Here is a 21,877-nt window from a genome sequence, read left to right as displayed (position 1 = left end):
ATCCCATATATCAAATACAGCTCTTTGTTCTTAACAAAAATATATGTGCAACTAAGAAGGACAAGAAGCCTTACCTCGGGGCCTTGATTAAAGAAGGCCAGCAGGCACAAAAATCTTAAATTACTCCTTTGCTTGGCACCCTAAAGTGCCTGGGAGACTTTGCTTCATGGAACTCAGGATGGGTGAGAAGTAGGCCTGTTTTTGTTGTTGTTGTTTGTTTGTTTGTTTTTTAAAGTGGGAGAAAGTCAATTATGAAAGGTAAGATGGCCTTTCAAAGTAGAGTCATTTTAGGAAAAAGTGTATCTAGAAACTGAAGCTATAAAAACCAATTCTCAGTTAGCTGGCCATGGTGGTGGGCACCTGTAATCCCAGCTACTTGGGAGGCTGAGGCAGGAGAATTGCTTGAATGCGGGAGATGGAGGTTGCAGTGAGCCGAGATGGTGCCACTGCACCCCCAGCCTGGGTGACAAAGTGAAACTCCATCTCAAAAAAAACACAAACAAAAACAAAACAAAAAAACCTAGAAACCAATTCTCTTAAAACTATTTGTGCCTGACTACCTCTTGGAAGATCTTTGTATACTCCCAGAGGCATGCTACCCTAGTTAGAACATGCTACAATTTACCAGCTCTCTTTGAACATTACTGTTGGGGTCAGCATTAATCATTTTGCAGTAAAAAAAGTTCTACTAACATGTTTCAATTCCCTTTAGTTTTTTATTTTTTTTGGTGAAATATGTCATTGATACAAAATTATAAGTAAAATATATACATACAGTTTAAAGAAAATGACAATCTGGTTTTAATTAGTGTCTCCCTGATTGCTAATGAAAAATGTCTTCTCACATGTTTCTTTTCCAATAGAGATGCTTGCTTATGCCCTTTGCCCTTCTTTTGTCCCTTTTAAAAGGTTGGATATCTTTTTCGAATTGCTTTTTAGGCAACAAGATTTGGACACAAATTGGTAGTCAGTTATATCTGCTACGAATATATCCTATGTGTGGCTTTTCTTTTCACTCTTTTTATGTTGTATTTTTATTTGGTTTACAGAAGTACTTAATTTTAACATGGTAACTTGAGTCACGTCTTTTATATGATCCATTATTTCAATGCCTTGTTTGCCTTTTTTTTCTCTTCAGAAATCTCCTTCTGTTCCAGGATTATGAAAATATTCAACAATTTTTTTGTTCTAAAAATCTTACGGTTTGCCATTCACATTTCGGTTTTCCTTCTTTTTTTTTTTTTAAATTATACTTTAAGTTCTGGGATACAAGTGCAGAACGGGCAGGTTTGTTACATAGGTATACATGTGCTGTGGTGGTTTGCTGTACCCATCAATCTGTCATTTAGGTTTTAAGCCCCGCATGCATTAGATATTTGTCCTAATGCTCTCCCTCCCTTACCCCCAACCGACTGACATGCCCTGGTGTGTGATGTTCGCTCCCTGTGTCCATGTGTTCTCATGTTCAACTCCCACTTATGAGTGAGAACAATACATTTTTGCATCTGATATGAGGTAGAGGTTCAGTTTAATATTTTTAATACCATCTATGGAAAAGTTCATCCTTACTCCGCGATGCCATTTGTGTCAAACATCAAGTTTCCATATGTACGTATTTCCGTTTCTGGGTTCTCTATTTGATTACACTGACCAACTTATATATTCCTTTGCCAAGACAACATCATTTTAATTTCCATAGCTTTAATACGTTTTGATATATGTTTAAGAAAACTCCCCTTACCTTGTTCTTCTTCAGAAATTTCTTGGCTAGAGTGTCTTCTCTATAAAGCACTTGTAATTCTTTTTAAAGTTTTTTCTCTTATGTACTTTGAATTTTTTGTTACTTTTGCATTGGTACAGTTTTAATTACATTTTCTCAGTAACCATTGCTTGGAGTTAGAAGTAAAATATACTGTTTTTTATCAAAGAAATTGCTAAACTCTATTTTTTTTCATAATTTACTATGAATTCCTTGGGCATTTTATATAAACAAGAACAGCATTTGCAAATATCAATTTTACTGCACTGGCTAGGACCTTCTGCACAGTGTCTAACAGAAGTTGTGGAATAGCACATCCTTTGTTCCTGGTCATAGAGGAGGATGTCAGCATTTCAGTGCTAAGGTGATTTACCCATAGACTTTTTTCCATATGACCTTTATCAGTTTAAGAAAGTTTCCCTCTGTTCTTAGTTCAATAGAAGGTTTATGATGATAATGATGGTGGTGGTGGAATCAATGCTTCTTATTCATTTATGGGGATGGCCTTTTCAAATTTTATTTCTCCCTAATCTGTCACTATGCTATATATTACATTGATTAATTTTCTAATGTTAAACCAACTTGTTTAACTCAACTGAACTGCTGGAACAAACTCAACTTGTTCATGATGAATTATTCTTTTTAAACATTCCTAAATTTATTTTGCTAATCTTTTGTATATATTTTTGCATTCGTGTTAACGACTAAGGGTCTAAATTCCCTTACTTATTCTTATGCTTGGTTTTAGCACAAACGCTATGCTTACTCAGGATATAAACTGAGCATGTTCCCTCTTTATCTAGTCTCTGAAAGAGTTTTGTGAAACTGAAATTATCTGCCCTAGAACATTTGGTAGAACTTATGTATAAAATTATTTGGGCTTGGTAGCCCTTTTCTGATTAAATTTTAATTGACTAAAAATAGTTGATTAAAAGTATTTCTTTAAAATTTAGTCATGCTATTTCTTCTTAGTTTTTGAAAATTATATTTTTCTAGGAATTTATTTCTTCTAATTTATAATTAGAAAATTATTCAGAACACTGTGCTATGTGGTTAAATTCTCCAAGACCTGTAGCTACATCCTTTTTTTTCAATCATAATAGACAATGGTCTTTTTTATGATTCGTTGGTTAAACAACAGACTCTACTTTGTTAGCCCTATTGCATGTTTTTTTCTGTTTCATTAATTTTCAGTCTTTATTTTTTCCCTTCTTTTGTTTTCTTTAGGTTTTACTCTTTTAATTTCCTTTTAATGTCTTATGTTAGGTGATAAGGTCATTAATTTTTATCCCTTGTTTTTTAACATAGCACTTAAGCCTTTACATTTCATCATAAATAACACTACTGCTATATCCCATACATTTTAACATATTAATATTTTAATCATTCAGTTCTATGTATTTTAAAATTTACACTACATTTTTTGACCTGTGAATTGTTTAGAAGTTTGCTTTGTAATTTCTAAAAGCCTATGGTCTATATGGTTATTTTTTGGAATCTTAGAGCTAGATATGACTATGTCACTAAGTTCTGGTCCATGGATATGAACAGAAATGGTATGTGCAACTTCCAGTTTCCACTATTTTCAGTTTCCACTACAGGGGAGTTACGTGCCCTCCCGTTCTTTCATTTTTCTAGTTACTATGCAAATATAAGGGCAAGAGGTGGCATAGGCATTGGAAAATGAGGACAGAGCAACAACATATTGAGGATCGTGGTGCAAAAGACAGAAGGAACAAAAAGACAGAAGGAACGTACAGTTCTAACACCATGGGGACACTACCTGCCAATGGATAGCTTATGTTTGGACTAGCACATGAGATAAATTAATTTTTACGTTACTTAACCCACTATTATTTGGGTGTTTCTCCAACTTTAACTAATACAAAGGTATGAGAATCGACATTATCACGGTATTAATGGAAATGAAAATAGATTTAAAGGGTGATATGAAAAACTGAATTTGTATCATCAAAGTGAATTGCCTTACAATCCCTTTCACTTCTTGAAAGGACCCTTACTGTAGTATCTACATTTTCTTTTCTTCCATGACCTCCCACTTACTAACTTTGCTAGTTCCCTTCTCTAAACAAGGGCATGCACTTTGCCTTTGCATGCACTCTGCCTTCTGGCACCAAACTGCCCCACTCCTAATTTTCCAAGCACATTTCTAAGGTTGGATTCCTTCCGATGTGCACTTTCCCTCTTCCTGCTTGCAGTCTCTTACTACTCCACACCATCCTGCACATTGTCACTACATTTATAGACCCCATCCACCGCACCACGATCCCTCATTAAAAGCCACCAATGGCACTCTATTGGCGTAATACCTGTTCTCCCATTTTCTACCTCCCAACCTTGTAATGCAGATGGCAGAAAATGTAAGGTGATCATAGCACTCTTTCTGAAAGAGCAACCAGAAAAAAATCCTTCCCAACAGAATATTTCAGTAACTAGTACTGATCAGTGTGAACTAACATTTGGGAAGGACCTATTTAGATCCTGATACAAAAAATCCCTGATGTAAAAGATATAAAACCCTGATATAAAAAAATCAAGTCTAAACTGCTTGGTTTGTATTTCAGAATGCCAGAATAACTCCTCTTACTCTCTCAAACTGTTATCTCTCTCTCTATACATTATCTCCTATGAACCAACGAGGAAAAAACTGTGAAAAGGCTTTGAAACGGAACAAAACTTACTAGGTATCTTCAAGTGAAGACCTAGTTTTTGCCTAGCACATCTGTCTGGGCTTTCTGATTCTGTGGGATCTCTGTGCTCTTATTGTCTTTCAGTTATTTATAACTTTATGAGTTGCAGATAACTGATAACAATGCAAATAATTTTTATTCACAGACAATAAATTTTGTCTGGTAGGGTTCCATTGATTTTCCTTCCTCATTGTAGAAGAAGCCAATTTTGCCTTTATTTAAAATACATTTCAGCACTCTGTAGTGCCTATATATGTGTGGTTCTTTAAACGCTCCTTTAAGTCATTTGTAACTTCTTGTTCATTCCCTCATTAATTAATGAGTTAAATAAACACATTTGTCACAATTTTATATGTGTATGGGGGTCATGATTTTACCTTAAAAAAATCCTTTTAACAAACCCTTTTGTTCATTACTGCCTTAGACTTTGATTACATCTCCAATATGAAAGGGCTTCTCTGGCTCTTTCTACCTGACTACTAATTCTTCATATTTCTGAAATAAATGTACGCTCCTCATCATGTCCTCAAACTGCAAAATCTATCATTTTCACAATGAACCCAGATCACAATGATGTAATGATGCCTCAATTCTCTTTACAATTACGTTTTCTTCAAAATAGCTTCTGAAAATGCATTATCTTTTTCATTCATGGACTGTATTTTTTTTATCTTTCATCATTAACTCATTTAAATGAATGTGTCTTCTTTACTCAATTAGAGTACAAATTCCTTGAAGGCATTGATCACAATTTACTTTCCTTTTTTCTTCCTTGGTGTCAACACCATGCCTCATATTGAGCCCAATAAGTTTCCACTGCTGAGTCCCATCCTTGGCCCATGAGCTGGGTCTCTCAATCAAAGATTTTTTCCCATGTAATCACTTAGCTTTATTTAGGGAATCAACCCATTCTATTTTGGCTGAAGGTGGTTCCATCCCAGGAAAATTTACATGAACATTTAGTGAAGATGGTTAGAGCTTCTGTGAAACACCAAATAGCATATAGTACTGACCAGGAATTCTAGGAAATAAAGAATACATTGCCGTGCTTCTGGGGAATTTCTCACAACTACTGGACTAATGCTATTTATTCCTGAGCACAGTCTTATGTGAGGTTGAGATACATGCAGTTTGACAGTCATTCTTTCATTCTACAAATGCTTATTGTCTACCATATATCAAACATTTTTGACAGACCCTGGCAACGCATTTGCAAATAAAATGCAGTTTCTAATCCAAGGAGCTTACCTATTAAAGAAAAAGAGGGAAAAGTTGAGGAAGACAGGGAAAAATGGGCATGTGGCTGTGACCTTAGCAGATAGATAATTGGTGGCAAGCTAAATCAAGTTTCTTATTATGAAGAAAAGGTGATCTTCTTTTCAGGTATTATAACTACTGAACTGCTAAAATCAATCTACTGTAAATACTCCTAATGGAATGGTGAAATTTCAAACATTTGCAGATTGATAGCACCATGATATATGCTCTACATGCAACACCTTCTATACTGTTAATAACAACTCAACCAAATACGGACCAACAACATTTTCCTAAGTTTTAAGCACTGACTTGGGAGAGAATAATAAATGATCTTGAGATAGCTTTCAGCATATTTGATTTTATGAACTATAAAGTACTTTATCAGTTGAATAGTCTACCAAGTTCATTAAAATCTGTCCCTTAAAATGTCATATGAAATCAAAGGAGTTCATAATATTTGATCATTAGCATTATTACTGAACATTTTAATTTTTATGGTTTTATTTATAATCATTTCAAATTGAAACTATCAAAAAACTACTGCTGTTTAAAATCTAGTCCATTTAATCAATTTTATTTTTCCCAGGATGACTTTTTATTTTTACCTTTATTTTTATGGGAACCTTTAGGTTAGGACATTTATGATTCTATTCCTATGTACTTTGTTAGTGAAGAGATTATATAAAAAAAATTAACAAATACAAATAGTCATTGTTGCTGATATAATTTTCAGTTTTGCACAGTATATAGGTAGAATTCAAATGATTAAATAAGAAGTAACAAGCAATCATGGTAACAATAACATTTGTTTGGTCCTAAATATTTTCACATGTATTTTCTCTCTTAATTCTTAGAGCAACCTGATAAAATAATTTTAATCACAACCATTTTATAGACGAAGGAAACAAGAAAGAAGTCATTTGCTAAATGTTGCATAAGCGGCATTTTGTACACCAAATCCAGGTCTTCAAACTCAAAAATTACGTTTTTGTCCAGATTTTTTAAAAAAGCATTTAATTCACAGGCCAAATTCTGTTGGCAAGACACTTTCTAAGGGTAAGTAAAATATATTTGGAAGAACACTAAACATTTTATTCACCAACAATGTCATCATACTGAAACTGAGAACAGTGTACTTTCTAAATGGCCCAGTTAAATCTCAGGAACAAGTTATTTATCTATAGGGTCTGGACACCGTCAATCAAAATCACTTGCTCGCATATTACTAAAATGTGGTCTGTAACCATCTTTCCACTCTTCATACTCACAAATAAACATTTCATTTTTTATTAACCTTATTATCTAAAGAATTTTTTCCTGCTTGTTAAAAATATAAAAAGAAAAAAAATCACCACAACTAAGATACTTCTAATATTTTATGTATTTTCTTAGTCTTTTTAAATGTAAAATATGCACATTTAATGTTTTTTATTAAATTTAATACTTTTTCATATATCAGCATGGCAATATTTACTTTTTTGAAAACCTGACTGTTTATGGCTGCATAGTATTTCATCAAATACTTGAAAAACAGAAAGGAATAAAATTAAAATCTATAATGCTTATGTAACTGATCACTGTTGAGTTTTGCTTACTCTCTTCTGTTCTTTTTTTATATGCCTATATGTCATCATTAAAGTACACACCATTTTATATCTTGAAATTTTTCCACTTAATATTATAAGCCTTTGCATAACCACTGTAGCATGTTGGGTGAAAATTCCATGCTCTACAAAACCGTAATTTTATTGACAATAAATTGGTTTTCCTTTACTTTTTTTTTTGAGACAGTTTTGCACTGTTGCACTGGAGTGCAGTGGCGCAATCTCGGCTCACAGCAACCTCTGCCTCGTGGGTTCAAGCAATTCTCCTGCTTCAGCCTCCCAAGTAGCTGAGATTACAGGCTCTCACCAACACGCCCAGCTAATTTTTTTAATTTTTAGTAGAGACGGGGTTTTACCATGTTAGCCAGGATGGTCTCTATCTCCTGACCTCGTGATCTGCCAGCCTCTGCCTCCCAAAGTGCCGGGATTACAGGCGTGAGCCACCGTGCCTGGTCAATTTTTGTGTTTTTAGTAGAGATGGGGTTTTACCACGTTGGCCAGGCTGGTCTCGAACTCCTGACCTCAAATGATCCGCCTGCCTCGGCCTCCGAAAGTGCTGGGATTACGGGCGTGAGCCACCACGCCTGGCCAAAAATAATTTTTCAAACTCATCTATGAGTTTGAAAAATTATTTCTTAATAGTACATTCCTACAAGTAAGATTATTCAGAAAAAGCTGGCATGCTTTTATTATTCTTTTTGTGACACTGGTGAAAATAATGTGTATAAAAACCATGAATGTTAAAATGTTAGACTTGAAAGAATAAATAGCAACCTGATCTCAGTTTCTTATCAACCAATCCTTTCAGTGATTGTGAAATACAGTAAAAATACACCAAGTATTGACTATATTTAATATATTTTTCATAAATTAGTACATCTTGACATCAGAAGTACTGAGAGATGTGACCACTTAAGTATGCTCACATTTTTAATTTTTTTTCATTTTAAAGTCTATATCCACATACCTTTTAGATACAGTTTAGCTTGTTTTCCCCTTTGACATCTTAGATGTAGTTTTAGAAATGATTTCTGAAACTGCTTCCTTTGGTGTGCTGTGAAATCCACATCAGGAGACAGCAGTAATTCTGATACAAGAAGAAAGAAAATGCCCCAACTTACCGTTTCTAATGCAATTACACGGTCCTGCAAAGAAAGCATAATATATAATTATAAAACGAAGGCTGTCAAAAATCGTTTCAAGTTTACTTAATTTACAGGTATTCTATTTACCGTCTATTATTAATAATTTATTTTAAAAATGTAAAAAATGAGAACTACTCAGAATGATTTCTATAACAGAAAAATAGTCATCAAAGAATGACTGTATCTTTTTTCATCTCATTTAGTGTTAGGACTATAGGGTTTACGAAAAAATGCTACAATTCTAGTACAGTTAATGAAAGGAATAGAACTTATCACTTTTGCAGTGATAAGATTATTTATAAGATATAAAATGTTAGATTTGATTATATGAATCACAAATAGACAAGAGTAGTGATATAGACAAGGAATTAAGCACATATTCTAGCTCTGAATTAGTATACAGTAAAAAATGTGGTCTCCACAACAAGGTGAAATTCAGACATATCTTCATGAATTAAAATAAATGAGTAAATCATTATTGAAAACAAGGCAGGAAAATAAATCAGAAAGATATGGCACATGCAGCCAATCCTGAGCCCAGATAGGCCTTCATTGTCTATAGCATCTTAGAACGTTTATAGAAGGACTGGCTTTAAAGGGGGTCATTGATAACGATGCATCAAAAGCTAAATGATTAAGAAAATGTGTGTATTCTCAACTCCAGAGTTGTATTCTCTTTCCAGAGGTGACATCTAGAAAGAGGAAGTCTTTACCAAATAAAGACTGAATCTGAGAAAGTAGAGTGTGAATATCTAAGAAAATGAAAAACCATCCTTTTTAAGGAGAACCGAGGACATTTGTCTTTGTTTTCTCTTATTTTAAGAACTGGAGGAAGTCAGGTGCAATGGTTCACGCCTGTAATCCCAGCACTTTGGGAGGCTCAGGTGGACAGATCACATGAAGCCAGGAGTTCGAGACCAGCCTGGCCAACCTGGCGAAACCCCGTCTCTACTAAATATTAAAAAGTAGCCAGGTGCAGTGCCACATGCCCGTAATCCCACCTACTCAGGAGGCTGAGACAGGATAATCACTTGAACACAGGAGTCAGAGGTTGCAGTGAACTGAGATCATGCCACTGCACTCCAGCCTGGGCAACAGAGCAAGACTACATCTCAAAAAAATAAAAATAAAATAAAAGAAGTAGAGGAAATATGTGGAATCTGGATTTTTAAAAATAAAATTAATTAGTCATCTACAGCAGTGTAATGGTAAATACTGAGTGTCAACTTGACTGGATACAAGGATGCAGGTTGTTGATCCGGGATGTTACCAAAGGAGATTAGCATTTGAGTCAGTGGGCTGAGGAAGGCAGACCACCGTTAATCTGGTGGGCACAATCTAATCAGCTGCCGGTGAATATAAAGCAGGCAGAGAAATGTGAAAGGGGAGACTGGCCTAGCCTCCCAGCCTACATCTTTCTCCCATGCTGGATGCTTCCTGCCGTCGAACACTGGACTCCACGTTCTTCAGTTTTGGGGCTTGGACTGGCTCTCCTTGCTCCTCAGCTTGCAGACAGCCTATTGTGGGACTCTGTGATCATGTAAGTTAATACTTAATAACTCCCCTTTATATATACATACATACATCTATATATATACATACATACATATATTTATATATACATACATACATATATATATATATGTATATATATAATCCTACTAATTCTGTCCCTCCAAGAGAACCCTGACTAATACAAGAAGTAAAGAGAGAAAAATGGTGCACAGAATGACTCAGCCCAGGTCTCTTGTGGTCCTGCAGGGACCCACATAGACCTATGACACTTAGAAACAGAATGAACTCGGCCCCTACTGGCATTCTCTCAGTATCACATGAAATAGAGGGTTCACTTCTAAAGACTTCTGCAAACCAACTTCTAGCAATCAGACTGGGAAACAGTTGCACATTTCCACCCCGTAAACATTTGGCTATGTGGGCATGAGTTAAATGAATACATTATGCAAAATTAGCCCAAAGCAGACTGTTTCTAGCAACATAATCTGTTTAATTGCATTTTGTTGGCATACTTAAGAGGGTCTCACCCTTACCCTCATAATTTTCATAAAATAACTGCTATTTTGTTGGTGACTTGTATATTGTCACATATGAGCACTTCATAATAAATGCGTATGATGCTTCAGGGGGGCTTTGATCTATTGTTGCCAGGCATCTTATTCATTGTGCATCTGGGACAAAAACCATTCAGCAATACTTTAATACCCTTTGCAGATTGAACAGAACCTCATTAGATGCCTTATACAGACAGAAACAGCCTTTGGGCAGTATCATATTTATATGAACCATCTTGGAAGGCTGAAAATATTTACAGCCCCTTAAGTTTTCCCTATACCATGGGTTCGTGGGTTGCTATTGGTTAAGATTAACGTATTTTAAAAGCATACCTAGAACGGACTCGAAATAGGTGATTTCATATAATGTCAAAACAGAACAGAATTAAAGTGTCTGTCCTAATTCATATCTTAGTGTTTAGCAAAGATAAACTGATAGCATTATAAGTTGTGTATGCGGCATGAGTATCCTCATTTTACTTAATCTTTTATTTTAAAGGAAATATGTGCCTAGTTTACGTGAATGTGGACTCAAATGGTCAAGACAACTCCATTTTGTTGAAATATGAAGGTCTATATATATATTCTTTTTGTTTTTGTTTTTTTTGTTTTTGTTTTTGAGACGGAGTCTTGATCTGTCACCCAGGCTGGAGTGCAGTGGCAGGATCTCGGCTCACTGCAAGCTCCGCCTCCCGGGTTCACGCCATTCTCCTGCCTCAGCCTCCTGAGTAGCTGGGACTACAACAGGTGCCCGCCACCATGCCCAGCTAAGTTTTTTTATTTTTAGTAGAGACAGGGTTTCACCATGTTAGCCAGGACGGTCTTGATCTCCTGACCTCGTGATCTGCCCACCTCGGCCTCCCAAAGTGCAATAAATAAATATATTTGAATCCACTTTAGTTATGTTTGTTTGCTTATAACCTACTCTATTTCAAAATGGTACTGAGATAGCTTTCAATAAAAAAATTGTATGTCAAAAAACATGAGGAAATTAGAGAAACAGAAAATTTAGTTCATTAACCTGACTTTCAAAAATTCAATATGCCAACCAACAACAGCTAATAAGATACCAGCCACTGTAGTCAATTACTGATTTTGTCTAAATTATAGTTTTCAGTCTCAATTGTAGGCTGTAAATAAACAGAAATTATTGCTAGTTTTTACGAACTTCTTATTTGATTTTAAAATTTAAGAAATGCATTTTGAAAACTTAAGTGGTTATGGTCGACACTTTTTGGTAAACAAAGTTAGTTATATATCTTTATATAAAAAACTATGCTACTGTGTATCATTACTCTCAACGCAAAATAAGCCAACAAGAGTGTAGCTTTTCTTTTTTTTTTTTTTGGAGACAGGGTCTCCCTCTGTCATTCAGGCTAGAGTGCAGTGTCACAATCAGAGCTCACTGCAGCCTATATCTTCCACGCTCAAGTGATCCTCCCACCTCAGCCTCCCAAGTAGCTGGGAGTATAGGTGTGCACCACCACACCCAGCTAATTTTTTTTTTTTTACTTTTTGTAGAGATGGGATCTCACTATGTTACCCAGGGTGGTCTTGTACTTCTGGGCTCAAGCAATCCTCCCGCCTCGGCCTCCCCAAATGCTGGGATTACAGGCATGAACCACCACACATGGGCCAATATTGTAGCTTTGATATGCTTCATGATTAAAAAAGAAAAAGCCAGTATATGTCCTAGAATGAACATATAATTACAGCAAAATAAATTATATCTCCATAACCTCTCCCATTTTACCCAGAGCTGCCTTTGTAATTTTTTTCCCTTTTTCTTTAATCTATAATTTTCATTTAAACAGATTTAAGTTCAACCTGCAGGTTCATTACTCCACCCACCCCTCCAAACCACCAATCCCTGAACCCCACTCTCAACACACTCCCAAGGCTTAATCCTGAAAAGAAAAGCATTGCTACAACAATGAAAGGGTGTTAGGAGGTAGGAGAAGTAGAGCGGGAAGACCACCCCCAGGAAGTAATGAAGATACTTCCATCCTATTTCAGATGGTTTTAATAAATCAGTGGCTCTTATTTTTGTAGTAATAGACTTTGAGAGTCTAATAAAACTTGACATTCTCCCTAGGAAAATGTACATTATATGCAACACACATATGTAATTTTATATATACTTTTTGGGGTAATGCAGACTCTCTGAAGTCTACCCATGGGCCTCCAAGTCTTTTTTTTTTTGAGATGGAGTCTCACTCTGTCACCCAGGCTGGAGTGCAATTGCACAATCTCACTGCAACCTCCGCCTCCTGGATTTAGGTGATTCTCCTGTCTCAGGCTCCCGAGTAGCTGGGACTACAGGCGTGTGCCACCACACCCAGCTGATTTTTTTGTATTTTTAGTAGAGACAGGGTTTCACTGTGTTAGCCAAGATGGTCTTGATCTCCTGACCTCGTGATCCACCCGCCTCAGCCTCCCAAAGTGCTGGGATTACAGGCGTGAGTCACTGCGCCTAGCCTAAGTCTTTTTACTCCAAATAAAAACACCTAAAATAAGACATAAGAATATCATAAGAATAAATTATTGTATTACACTAAATGTATTTACTTCTTCTTTATGAAACATGTCTAGATAAATAACCTCAGTAACAAAGAAATAAATATCATGACTATAACTAAGGGCTTTCATAGGGCAGAAGTAAAAATGTAAAATTCTAAGTGGGAGTGAAGGGTTAAACAAAAAACCAAGGAAAAGTTTTCTTCAAATACTTGGAAGAGTTTTCTGGGAAAAAGCCTGTTTTGTTGCTACTGTTTATATGTGATTGGACAGTCCCTTTTCTATTATTCTTTAGTTTTAAGAAAGGGAAAGTTTATGAAACACCTAAATTGACATAAATATTTTTAAAAATGTTTACTCTTAATGACTGTACATGTAGTCACTGCATAGACATTGAATTACAATGGAGGGGTGCTAATAGCTGTTCTTACCAATAAGTGAATATTATACTTTCTAAGTAAAAATAATGTGACTAGACATCATGTTTTAATTTGTTCTGGGTTTGACAGATCAAGTAAGGAGAAGCTATATGATATAGGCTTCCCTCAATATACAGATTATTTCGGGGGAAGCCTAAAATTATTTTGGGGGAAGCCTAAAGCATGTATACTATAAAAAGATGTATTTTAACTTTTGAGGTTAATGAGGTTTTGAAACCGCCTTTGCAAAATTATAACTGAGGAAATTACGACAGTGACAGAAATTAAACCTAACCCACTCTATCTTGCTTCTTTCTAACCCTTAAGCTGCCCTTGTTCATTCCTGGGTGTAGGCTGAACTAACTTTGGGAAGGAGTTCAGTTCATGGTTTGACTCTGAAACAAAATTGATAACCGCCCTTTCCCGAAAAGACCTGCTTCTTGCCTGGGGTCCAGTCTGCCTTTGCAGGACTAACAAATTAGCTACAAGATTAGAAATTTAGGGTAGGTGCAGTGGCTCACACCTGTAATTCCAGCACTTTGGGAGGCTGAGGTGGGTGGATCACCTGAGGTCAGGAGTCTGAGACTAGCCTGGCTAACATGGCGAAACCCTGTCCTTGCTAAAAATACACAAATTAGTCAGGCGTCGTGGCAGGCACCTGTAATCTCAGCTACTAGGGAGGCTGAGGCGGGAGGAGAATCGCTTGAACCCAGGAGGTGGAGGTTGCAGTGAGCCGAGATCACACCATTGCACTCCAACCCAGGCAACAGGAGCGAAACTCCGTCTCAAAAAAAAAAAAAAAAAAGAAAAGAAAAGAAAAGAAAAAAGAAATGACAATTTAGGGGTCATGCAGCCTCTGGCTTCCAGAGTCTGAACCTCCCCAAATTGCTCCTGGGGATAACATCATTATTGCAAAACCTAAGATCAGTGCTTGAGATAGTTTGCAGACCCTGTACTGGATGGATCAGCTGACACCACCCACACCAGTAATCTGGCCCAACCAGTTCTGCCATCCCACCCAAAAACAGAAGACTTTAAGATAACCTAACTTTAACCCCCTATGATCCCATCTCCAACCTGACCAATCCACACTCCCCACTTCCCAAGTTTTTAAAGGTAATTTGGCAAGCCCCTGCTTGCCAAATTACCTTTAAAAACTCTGGTCCCCAAATGCTTGGGGAGACTGATTTGAGTAATAAAACTCCAGTCTCCTGCACAGCTGGCTCTGCATGAGTTACTCTTTCGCCATTGCAATTCCCCTGTCTTGATAAATACGCTCTATCTAAGCAGCTGGCAAGGTGAACCCATTGGGTGGATACAGTTTGTAACTAGCCTTAAGCCGTATGTATTCATTTGCTACCACAATGAAGTGTACTTTAGAATTTAGGAATGGACCAAGGCAAATTCATTAGTATCACTGGAGATGAGCAAATATTTGTAGGCTGTTAGGAAATGAGCATTAAATGGATCATTTGTTATCAGAATATCTAATCATTAAAAGTTTATTTGATTCAGCTGAGCTAATCAGCCACATCGATTCATCCATCACATCTCAGAGATGAATTAGAAGCTTATAGGTCTAAATAATAGAATTCTTCTGCCTCTGGTGAGTACAGTTGAAAGGTGTAGTGACTTTATTTTGTCATAATAATGCAGCATTTTCCAAGAATGCTTTAAATATATCATTAGCATATGAAAAAGCATAACACTGGCATAAAAACATAACAAGAGTCTTCTATCTTTTCCATGTCTTAGAAGCTTGAAGAGTATAGAATAATTCTGGCAACTTCTCTGGGACTTAGGGACCATGATGGACACATACTTTTCAAAAAGAAAAACCCACATTGAGGACTCCCTACCGTCACTATTGTAAAATACAAAGCCTGTTTTCTGGAAGAAAAATCCACTCAACTTCACCCAAAGAGACCACTGCATGGCGTTCTTCCTTCCAATGTCAACTCTGTTTAATCCACACTCACACTTTACCTGCTACTTCCTAAATAAACCCTACAGAATGAAATACAAATATATATGTATTTTCTCCTCAGCATTTCCCCATGACAATCCATTACATTTAAAAAATTTGTCAGTCATTTTAAATAATTAAAAGAGCTAGAAGTCATTTTATTTGAAATTATTTGAATACATTTAAAATAGTATTCTTTGCCAAACTTTAAGATAATGAAAAGGGAAAGGCTTTGAAAAGAAGACATTTATGCAGCCAAAAAACACATGAAGAAATGCTCATCATCACTGGCCATCAGAGAAATGCAAATCAAAACCACAGTGAGATACCATCTCACACCAGTTAGAATGGCCATCATTAAAAAATCAGGAAACAACAGGTGCTGGAGAGGATGTGGAGAAATAGGAACACTTTTACACTGTTGGTGGGACTGTAAACTAGTTCAACCATTGTGGAAGTCAGTGTGGCGATTCCTCAGGGATCTAGAACTAGAAATATCATTTGACCCAGCCATCCCATTACTGGGTATATACCCAAAGGTCTATAAGTCATGCTGCTATAAAGACACATGCACACATATGTTTATTGCGGCACTATTCACAATAGCAAAGAGTTGGAACCAACCCAAACGTCCAACAACGATAGACTGGATTAAGAAAATGTGGCACATATACACCATGGAATTCTATGCAGCCATAAAAAATGATGAGTTCGTGTCCTTTGTAGGGACATGGATGAAACTGGAAAACATCATTCTCAGTAAACTATCGCAAGGACAAAAAACCAAACACCACATGTTCTCACTCATAGGTGGGAATTGAACAATGAGAACTCATGGACACAGGAAGGGGAACATCACATTCCGGGGACTGTTGTGGGGTGGGGGGAGGGGGGAGGGACAGCATTAGGAGATATACCTAATGCTAAATGACGAGTTAATGGGTGCAGGAAATCAACATGGCACATGGATACATATGTAACAAACCTGCACATTGTGCACATGTACCCTAAAACCTAAAGTATAATAATAAAAAAAAAAAATCATCACACACAAAAGGTCAGCATTTCATACAGTGATTTAAAACAAATTAAATCCGAGATAAAAATCACTATCTCAATGTAGCAACATCAAAAAAAGCTTTAAAATATAGCATAAGTTGGCTTTGAATAAACCAAATGCATCTGTGATTTATATATAAAATTGTATGCTATCTATTAAAAGTCAGTGAAAGAAGTTAGTCTATACATCAAATACTCCAGGATGGGTGGCATTGGAGCAGCTTGCACTGGTTTCCCAATCATCCTGTGTTTACTGTAACCATCATTAGATACCTGTAGTCAATTTCTGTTCATTCATTTCACAGGCTGCTTAAGTGCCTTTTCAAACAACCTACTTCAGCGTCTAAAATAACACAACACACATATTGAAGAAAAAAAAAACAGCGAGGCTTAAAGATTTTGTCTGAAAAGTTGTCAAGAAAAAAAAAAACCCAACATTCTGACTTAGGAAGGAAAGCCAATTTAAAGTGATATGTCATGTTCTAGCCTACAGGGAAGCCCAGTAATGGTCCTTGTTGCCTGATTTTCAACCTGGGTGTGGCAAATCTCCGATAAAACCAGAAGCAGAAACAATCACAGGATTTAAAAACAGACTCAAGGTGGGTGATCACATTTCCAATATGTTCTGTCATTTACTATCATTGCCTCGACAGAGACCTAGGGCAGCCAGTTGTTCTTCTGTAGCTTTCTTCTGCTGTGTTCTCTGGTTGGTGTTTTAGTTTGTGGTTTTATTATGAGGAGATGACTGACCATTATACTTCAGTTTTGACATTGTTCAGGAAAGGCTGTGGTTGTATTTATATTGAAGTGGGGTATGTGTATGGGTTTGTGGGGTGAAAAATACAAGTGGGGAAAAGAAAGAAGATGAAGAGAAAGATACAGAAATGGGGGTCTATTGGTTTGTTGGGACAGATTTCAGACTGGAAAATACAACCTGAGAGGCAAGGTAGGATTTTATTTAGAATCCCTATACGTACTTCTAGGTAGCTGTATGAAACTGACGCCAAAAATTCTGAGACTACCCTTTAAATTTCAAATCACAAAGCAAAGCTATGAGCTTTCTTTTCCTTATTTTCCTTTAAAATAATCATTTCAAGATTCTTCCTTTAAAGCACAACGTAATGTGGTACATAGGTGTGTGCTACAGAATATCACTACAGACAAAATGAAGGGCAAGAGACAGAATTATCTTTCTCCAGGGACTGTCAAATTCTCCAGTGAAACTGCTCATAACAGGTAACAAAGGTGAGTGACATCTGGACTGGAGAACAACTAAAGATTATTTGCAGATAAAATAAAGACTATGATGGTGGCTAGGGGCAATGCAAAGGACAACCAGTGCAATTTCAGATGCTGACTGTCCCCACAAAGAGATGGAGAAAGAGGAACTGAGGAGTACCAGGAGAAGGTCAACAACTCAGAAACCAGCACACCATATATTTTTCAAGGATTTACATTAAAAAAAAAAAGTACATGACACCAGTTGTGAGGTTAGTCATATATCAATGGAATATGACCTGAACTCCAATGCAAATCATATTGCAAGAATGATTATGGCATAATTTACGAGCAGGCCTGTGTCATGCAGAACTTGTGGAAAATAAGAGGGTATGCTTTCATTTTCAGGTACATAAAGGGTTGTGTATCTGACTGCCACTGAATATAGCTGGTCTAATGAGACTCCCTGAGGCTGACATCTCCTTTGTTTCCCCGAAGGGCACATATCTCCTAGGCTTCTAGGTGAAAAAGTTTACAGAGAAACCCATATAACCACAGAATCCTTCCTCCCATGCCGTGTTCTCCTGAGTCTTTAAATTACAGCACTGGATTGTTGACTATCATGCATGTCACACAGCTGAGTCATTAAATGCTACAAGTAAATAGTCCACCTTTGGAATTAATGACTTACCTTTGAGCAATTCCGGTAATCCACATCATAATTTACATGCAGAGTCATTTACAGGAATGAATGCAGAAGGAACATTGTAATGGAGACTCTTTCTTGCCCGTCACTCCCATATTCTTTCTGTGTGCTTCTGTGTTCAGTTACCTCTCAGCATTCTACAGTAGAGGGGCTGCTGATGAGGATGATCAACATCGAAGCAGAAAGTCTTAAACTAGTACAATGGCTGAGATGGGGTAGCATTTTCTTGCTTCTTAATTCAGTTTGACTGAGATTAAAACTATTATTAATCTCCATTTCCCAACACACACGTGCAAGTAAGAAGGGAAATGTAGCTAAAGAATTTAAAGTAACCAGATTATCTGCCCTCTGATTATCATCGGTGCACTCTTCCTAAGAACAACGAGGGAAAAAAACACCAACAACTAAGTTTTTAGCTGCACTTCTGGGAAGCATACATGAAGGCTGACTTATCCTATATGCCACTAAAATAAAGCAGATGTATGTTAACTATTCAGTCCCAAATATCCTAAATATTCCTACCTATGAAATACTTAACTGCTTTTTCTTCAAATTGAGCTTCACTCTGATTTCTCACTGCAGTCTGACTAGCATCTTCCCAAGGTGGAAGTTTAAACGGTAGCTTCGGCTGTTTGAGAGAGATGTGAGTTATGAAAAAGAGTTGGAAAGCTCTATTATCTTAAAGTAATTGAAAATGTTATAAATAGTAATAGCTATAAAAACAGCACTAATTTGACTATAATAATTTCAAACAAATTTCTAAATTTCTGCATTTAGAGAAAATGATATGATGTAGTACTTTTAAAATGGACCCCCAAATAATTCCTTACCCAAATTAAAGTCACAAATTTTAGGGACATTATTACTTTAAATCTAAAACATTTTACTTTTCAGGACTATAAATAAAGAGTAGTGATTTAGCTCAAAGCGTCCTCAACTGTATTGCTTTCAAAATCATCCCTGGAAGTAAGTGATCCTAAATTCCAAAGTCTATGAAATGAAGGAATAAATTGGATGAGAGTTTGTTAATAGCCTCACCTGGGCAGTTTTCACCGGTAATGACAGCTACTCTCAGCACTCACAACCTTACCTGTGGATAATGGAATGCTGATACAGTGTGGTTGTAGGAGTTCAGAAAAGTCTGATTACTCAAAATTATACTTTCTTTCCATTTACCAAATTATTTCAAATTCTACCAACAGAAATTTATTCTTTGAGGAAAAACTCAAAAAATTATTCTTATTAGACTCTCCCTATGCCAGTTAACAGTTAAACTAGTTCATTCTAAAGCAGGGGTAAGCAAAGTCCAGGCAGGCACCTGTTTTTATAGGCCCATGAATTGAAAGTGGTCTTTACATGTTTATTTGGTTGAAAACAATCAAAGCAAGGATAATATTGCATAACATAAAAATACTCTAGACAGGTTGGTCAGCTTACATCCCTGTGAAGAGGTAACATTTGAGCTGAAACCTAAAAGAAGGAAATGAGCCAGCCACTGAAAGAGCTAAAGGAAAAGTATTACTGAGAGAGGCAGATGCAGAGATCCTGGGATAGGAATGGGTTCCCTTAATTTTAAGAACAAAAGGGACACTGGTATGTGTTATGGCTATTAATGAAAACATCCCTTTATATTACTAGTACCAAAAAAATCAAAACTATTTATTGTAAGTTTAATTGCCAAAACTGCATTGGGTACTTTTAACATATGTTCTTTTTATTTATTTATTTATTTATTCGAGACTAAGTCTTGCTCTGTTGCCCAGGCTGGAATTCAGTGGCACAATCTTGGCTCACTACAACCTCTGCCTCCTGGGTTCAAGTGATTCCCCTGCCTCAGCCTCCTGAGTAGCTGGGACTACAGATGCACGTCACCACACCCAGCTAACTTTTTGTGTTTTAGTAGAGATGAGGTTTTACCATGTGGGCCAGGATGGTCTTGATCTCCTGGCCTGGGGATCCACCCGCCTCAGCCTCCCAAAGTGCTGGGATTACAGGCGTGAGTCACCGTGCCCAGCCCATATGTTCTTATTTTTAATGTTCACAAAAACTTCCAGTAGGAGGGTATCATTAATTTCACTCATTTAAAGTCAGGAACATAGACTTCAAACACATTAAATGTGTTGAAGTCCACGTTGTGATTAAATGTGGGGGGTGGGGGAGGCTGGTCTGTAATCCAGCTCCATCTGACTCAAAACAGTCTATACTAACCTCAAAAACAAATTAAAAATCGTGTGTGTGTGTGTGTGTGTGTGTGTGTGTATTTTTTCTACTTAACAGCCCAGCAAAATGGAACTAATGGAAGTATCATATGCATACACTTAGGTTTTATGAGCAAATAGACAATAAATTCTTTTTTTTATTAGCATCAGGACGACTTTGTGGTTTTCATGGTAGAGGTTAGGGATGCACTGGGTAACTCCCCTGGAGCCTCTTCCTTAAAGTATGCCAAAACAGACTTCCAGAACCTCATTTTTAACGGACATTAGGTAACAGTGTAATAAAACATACTATATCAATAAAATTTAATGCCCAAATAAAAAAACATTATTTGCATACATTTTATATTTATTTCACTATATAATAAAGGGGCCATTATATTGTTGCCATATGCCTTTTCTAAGTAAGTTGCAACTCCTTACTTATTCTGGGTCTGACATCAGGGCAGCTGAAGCACATGCAGTCAATACCACTGGGGAACAGCACAGGAAAGGATTGAGGGAAGCAAAGACCTAAACTTAATTTGCTGTAATATTGTGCAGCTAAATGACACCTCTATTGTGCTGGTCCCCTAGTTGTTTTGGATCTGGACCGCAGGGGTTAGATTCATCACTGAGACCATATCCGGCTTCTGTGCTTCAATCCCTGTTTCAGTCGTGACCAATTTATTAGTTCTTTTCTCACAGTGAAATAAGAACTAGGGATTTCTATTACAACCAAAATGTAGTAAAGGCATGGAATCTCTTGTAGGTACTATTTTCTATTTTACTTTATGGGCAAATACAGAAATATTGCTAACAGACATTACATGTTATTTATTAACATGCTAGAAAGCCTTCACACATTTAAAAGTAAACATTAAACTTCTAACAAATTAAATCTAGAATAGTACATGTAATACAGAGACTCTGGAAAAGGAATGCACTTTAGAATCAATTTTTAAAAAGTAAAATAATCAACTGATTATAATAAAAGTAAAAAGTATAAGAGAAGATGCTTATTAGTCATTTTTCCAGCTCATTTTAGTTTTATGACTGTTAGCACAATTTAAAATTTATGGAAATGTTCTAATGTTGCCTTTAATTTTTTTGCCAGAATATTTTGAACTTAGTTGAAAACTGAAATTGACGAAGAAGGAAAAAAAATTGAAGAAATTGAAAGAAAAAGAGGCCAGGATCCTAAACAAATCAGAACAAAAAAAAGAAAGGTGAAGAGATTCTGTTTTTC

General features: G+C 36.4%; 1 protein-coding gene across 2 annotated transcripts in view; it reads right to left on the bottom strand.

Annotated features, from left to right (window-relative positions):
• The window catches only part of CEP128 (centrosomal protein 128), a 456,203-nt gene that overhangs the window by 70,989 nt on the left and 363,337 nt on the right, over positions 1 to 21,877 (bottom strand). For both annotated transcript variants that reach the window (XM_030803555.1, XM_004091859.2), the window contains one exon: positions 8,456 to 8,479. In XM_030803555.1, the coding sequence (XP_030659415.1) occupies positions 8,456 to 8,479 (24 nt within the window). The remainder of the gene's footprint in view (positions 1 to 8,455; positions 8,480 to 21,877) is intronic.

Source organism: Nomascus leucogenys, chromosome 22a (genome assembly GCF_006542625.1).
Source record: "Nomascus leucogenys isolate Asia chromosome 22a, Asia_NLE_v1, whole genome shotgun sequence".
Lineage (NCBI taxonomy): Eukaryota > Metazoa > Chordata > Mammalia > Primates > Hylobatidae > Nomascus > Nomascus leucogenys.
This window is presented reverse-complemented; position numbering and strand designations above follow the sequence as displayed.